At 39.6% G+C, this 5,399-nt stretch overlaps 1 protein-coding gene across 1 annotated transcript; it reads right to left on the reverse strand.

Annotated features, from left to right (window-relative positions):
• Positions 1–1,282: 1,282 nt before the first annotated feature.
• LOC110095139 (UDP-glucuronate 4-epimerase 4-like) lies at positions 1,283–3,620 on the reverse strand. The gene is made up of 2 exons (XM_020820552.2): positions 1,768–3,620; positions 1,283–1,647 (listed from the first exon to the last, which is right to left on the reverse strand). The coding sequence occupies exon 1, from the start codon at positions 3,161–3,163 to the stop codon at positions 1,787–1,789; it is 1,377 nt and encodes a 458-aa protein (XP_020676211.1). The 5' UTR covers positions 3,164–3,620; the 3' UTR covers positions 1,283–1,647; positions 1,768–1,786.
• Between the last annotated feature and the right edge of the window lie 1,779 nt (positions 3,621–5,399).

A 5,399-nucleotide genomic window follows, 5' to 3' on the forward strand; every position in this document is an offset into this window, starting at 1 on the left:
CCAATTGCATCAAAAATCATTGTCGTTGGCATGCACTAATGTGTGGTCTCCGCTAAATATTGAGTGGATGTTAGCACATACTAAATATCTCCTAGTATGTGCTAACATCCACTCAATATTTCTCTGGTTCTAACAACCTTCAAACAATCCACCTAACATCAATGGCTCATGAGCACCTTTCAGCGACCAGATTGTGAAATTCAACACCAAGCATATATACTACTAAAGTGGCATGACCCTCAAAATTTTATTTGCTTATAAAATGTCGTCATTATCCCTATATCCTTTTTTAGCAACCTTAGCCAATAAATGGAACCTGTTTAAACTTGTAATACTGTTGGTATGGAGTTCGGCTATTTGGGGATTGATGCCAAAAATATATCAACTCTTACTACTACCTCTATGTATTCATTTTCCTCCTAATATGTATAAGTACACAACTTTAAATCAATTCTTAAATATAGTGGAACTCTCTACCTCAACAAAGTTGCATATTGCCTCGGGTGCTCCCTCTACCACATGTCACATTGGACTTAAGATGAGAAATCAACGCTCGTCATAATCAGGTGGTGATACACTGAATGTTTGGAACGACTTGCACCAAATGTCAAGATCCTTTGCTAGCAACTCTCACACCCAATTAAATCGGGTCCATTTAAGAGGGTGAGATGAGATCTTACACATATTAGATCTTACACATTAAAAAAGCCGTCCCAAATGAAGTTTAAATAACAACCTGACAGAAGATTATAATTGCAAGGTTGCCTCTGAACCAACAGCATAAGGAAAAGTAGTTTAAGGACTACATTGTCATCTAAATGATAAAACACAGAATAAATGTCATGAAACGAATTCACTGAAATTTTTAAAAAGAAGTTCACACGTACAATAAAAGACTTCTAAATGGACAATTTAAAGCTCAGCCTTGGTCAAACAAACGAATTCATTGAAAATTTCATGAAAAGAATAATCAAAATTTCACATGGGACAACCAATCTATATATTAAAATAAAGAAAAAACGACACCAGCCTTGAAAATAATGATATATGCATCACGCTACAAGAACTAGATAAGCTACATCTTTGACATAAAAACATATGCCAAGTACACTGGACGATAGACAGTGAAAATACTACAACACCTTATAAGTTATAACCAACACTAGATAATTCGAGGCATTCCTTCCATGTTTCCACCTATCACCATGTCAAATCAGGTTGTCAGCACAATTCAATAAAACGACAGGGGCCAACAAACAAGAACTCGATCATCTTCAAAAAGTTTAATAAACCCAAAGTAAGTTTTCCATTTATTCAAAGAAACTGCATGTCATGATATGGTTAAAAAATTAAATCAATGAACAAGTACATTAAGAATTCAATTACAGCCGGAAGCTAATAGAAAAGATCACAAAAGAAAAGAGGCTCTCCTGATATTTGGTTTTGAATAAAGTATAAAAGCACACGCCGGAAGCAGCGCAGCAGAAAGGAAATTGTGCTTCCTTTTCTTATATTGAGGGTCAAGAAAAATAATAATATCCTGCAAACAAGAAACACCTCCAATTCAAAACCCTCCGTTTCCAGACTCCAGTCCCCTCTTCTTTCCGTAAATGATAATAGAAAGATTTGGATGCAGACAACGTACTCCTAACGAAATAAGAATGCTAAACTCATCATCTAAGATAAAGAAGAAGAGGAAGAAGAAGAATGTAATCAAAATTTCGAAAACTAGGAATTCGGGAAAGTTTTTAAGCAAGCAATTCTGACCCGTCGTCCGCATTTACCATCAGCTGGAGTTGCTGCTGCTGCCACTTCTTCCCTTCTTGTTCAAGTATGATCCTGAAGGAGGAGCGTAGTAGGTTAGGTACCATTTCACGAACTTTTTCAGCCCCGTCTGCAGGTTAGTAGTCGGATGATAACCGAGCTCTTTCTTCGCCAAACTGATGTTTGCATGAGTAAATTGAACGTCTCCATTCCTTGGCATCTTGACAACCTTACGCTTGGCCTTCATCTTGAGGTGACGCTCAAGAATGGCGACAAGCTCAACAACAGGAACGGGGGAGGTGTTACCAAGGTTGAAGACACGGAGCTGAGCTGGTCCCTGTTTTGTCCCGCCGCTGCCCGTGCTCTTCTGGGCGGTATCCAGAGATGCAAGGCAACCCTGCACAATGTCGTCAATGTAGGTGAAGTCACGGGCAATTGTGGCGCCATCAGAGCCTTCAAAGATTGTGATGGACTTGCCGGCAAGAATGTCCCTTGTGAAGAAGAAGTAGGCCATATCAGGGCGGCCCCAAGGACCATAAACAGTAAAGAAGCGAAGGCCAGTAATTGAGAGACCGTATATGTGGTTATATACATGCGCAATCTCCTCACCAGCCTTCTTACTGGCGGCATAGAGGGACGCTGGGCGGTCAGTTCGGTGGGATTCCGAAAAGGGGACTTGGGTGTTGAGGCCGTACACGGAGGAGGAGGATGCCCACACAATTGCCGGCTGGGAGGTGGCAGAGCGCGCGGCCTCGAGAATGGAGACAAGGCCGGCTACGTTGCTACGAACGTAGGATCCAGGATTCACCATCGCGTATCGGACCCCCGCCTGGGCCGCGAGGTGGAGGACATGGGTGAAGGTGACGAGATCGAAAAGCTTGCTGAGTAGGAGGGCATCATTGATGTCACCTTCGACCAGGAAGACGCCAGATTTGGAGAGGAGAGCCTGGCGTGCGCGTTTCAAGGAGGGATCGTAGTAATTGTTGAAGTTGTCGAGACCAACCACGCCATCGCCGCGGCGCCTGAGGGCATTACTGGCATGAGTGCCGACAAAGCCAGCTGCGCCGGTTACAAGCACAGAGATGCCAAAAGGACGACGCCGTATGCGTGCGGAGGAGCGGACGTGTTTCTCCCACTCGGGGCCGCCCCAGGCAGCCGAGGAAGAGGTGCGTAGAGAACGCCGCTCGGTTGTGGGGGAAGAACGCGAAACTGCGGAGGAGGAATGTGGGGAGATGAGAAAGAAGGCAAATAGGATAGCCGCGGCGAAGAAGGACAAGGTAAGGAGCTTGGGGAAGGAGAAGTGGTGCCAGCGAAGGAAACGATGATGATGGTGATGGTACGACTTCTCCGACTTGAACTTGGCGGGGATCGAAGGGACGGCGACATCCATGTAGGACATTTGCTTCAGCTGCCGAATTCCCCAAATTCAGATGCGAAATCACAAATCCCCAAGAACGAAGAAAGACAACACGAAGAAGAAGACAAATGCAAGAATCCAATTACAATCCTCTGCTCCTTCCCCAACTTTTCCCCGCGTGCTCTATTCGAAGCGTCCGTCCTAGATGTCCCCTAAAGCAGAATGGCTGCGATTCATTTTAACTCATTAGCAAGGAATGGAATCCTATGGCGGAATTATGCCTTGCGTATTAGAAGGGAAGAGGAAAGGAATTCAGGAACCCTAATCTCTGTCGGAGAAGCAGCCCATCAGCGCCATAGGACGGATTCTTAGAGGAGAGCGGGCATTGTCCGTTGAGATTTGGAGGGGCGCGGCGCAACTGGAGAGAGACGGCGGGGAGACAGTGAGTGAGCCGGAGACTGGATCGGAATTGTGGAACAAAAAAAAATTATGCGGCTAGTGTTCGTTAGCTAAAATTGGATTTATTGGGGATGTAATTGTGAATTTATATATTTATTTATTTATTTATTTGATTTTGAAAACTCAACTTTATATTCCCAAAAAAAAAACTCAACTTTATTTAATTGATTATGAAAGTTTATAATGAAATTATTTATCCTATGATTTATATTAATTGATTATATTTTAAACAAAAATTTTAGGCTTTTACATAACCTATAGGCGTCTCTCAAATCTTGTCAATTATAATTATAATGAATAAAATTTAAGAAAAATAACATGCAATTTTAAGAGCGGCCCCCAATATAAATAAATAATTGTATAAATAAATAAAAATGTAACATACACTTTTCATCAAAAATGAAAATTAGTTTTTGGGTGACCTGACTTTTTACTCTCCTTCATCAGTTCCAAATTAAGGGTGTTAAATTGGATTTGGTTGATGAGCAACACATTAAAGTAGTCCATTATTGCAATAAAACCCACTTTAAATAGATTTAAACTCTTATGATTTAAAATTAAATTTATTTTATAAGTTTAAAGAGAAGCTATTTAAGTTTATCCAAAAAAAATGAAAAGTTTCAAGTGAATTAGACTCTAAAGGATATAGCTTCTTCTTTCCACTTCTAGATGCTCCCCTATTCTGCCTTGACCACTTTATGTCCTTTTTGAGTGGTGTATTAGATCTACTCTTCTGATCTAGCCTTGGTTGAAAGATGACTCCCTCTAGATGGACTCTCAACCACCTCCCTCCTTAGAGAACCCCTTCAACAATATTGTATCATTCTCCCTCTATAAGCTCTATCAAGCTAAAAACCATAGATAAATTTAAAAAAAAAAAAATCATAGATAAAATTTTAGTGATACTCTTAGTATGTTTTGCTCTTCTAAGCTTGTTACACTATCATCTCCGTCTATATGATCATTATGGTAAAGATAATAATTTAATTAGTGTGTCCTCGGGTTGATAGTGAAAGGTTTGTTTGGGTAGTGGTCAAACGATTATTTAGGATTTGGACAAATTTAATGCTGAAATTCTAAGCTACCATGGGTAAGCTTCCTTGGATAATAAGGGGAGAAACTTGAAATCAAAGATTTTGGATGTTAAGGAATTAATGTTAGTATTTTATGGATCTTGAATCAGCATTTCAAGAGTTGTGATGTTTTTAATATGATTGTTGACAATAGAAAATTTTCTTTCTATAATAGCCTTTTGGCTAGAGTATCTTAGAGTTAATAGGGAGTTGAGGCCTTAAGAGGTTATGAGTAATATGAGAGAATATTTGATAGAGTTTTTAAAAGGTTAGATGTGTTTTGTGATTAAGGGAAGCAAAGATTGGAGAATTATGTTGGGAAAGAAGAGGATTAAGCATAAAAAAGATAACTAATGACTCACAAAAGCTCTCGTTGATCAGTCACCAAACTTCACCAGAGCATAAAGTATCCACCAAAAATTTCAACATAAAGTTTGCACATAAGTAATAAGTATTTTTTTTATTCAACTAATCCAAAAATGAAGTGTGGGAAAGAAAATGAAGTTTGGGAGGCTTTAACGAAAATGAAGTGCGGGAAAACTATTAAACCTGATGATATTCCAATAGAGGTCTAGAAATGCTTCGGAGATAAAGAAATTTCTTGGCTTACTAAACTTTTTAATATAATATGAAAACTAAAAAGATGTAAGCTATGTGGAGAATGAATGTGTTAATTCCTACCTTTAAGAATAAAGGTGATGCACAAGATTGTGCAAATTATAGATGAATTAAGTTAATGTGTCATA

The sequence above is a fragment of the Dendrobium catenatum genome, unplaced genomic scaffold (assembly GCF_001605985.2).
Source record: "Dendrobium catenatum unplaced genomic scaffold, ASM160598v2 fragScaff_scaffold_621, whole genome shotgun sequence".
In the NCBI taxonomy this organism is placed as follows: domain Eukaryota; kingdom Viridiplantae; phylum Streptophyta; class Magnoliopsida; order Asparagales; family Orchidaceae; genus Dendrobium; species Dendrobium catenatum.

Excerpts from the sequence above, each read along its gene's own strand:
- LOC110095139 (XM_020820552.2), bottom strand. The coding sequence starts at position 3,163 with ATGTCCTACATGGATGTCGCCGTCCCTTCGATCCCCGCCAAGTTCAAG.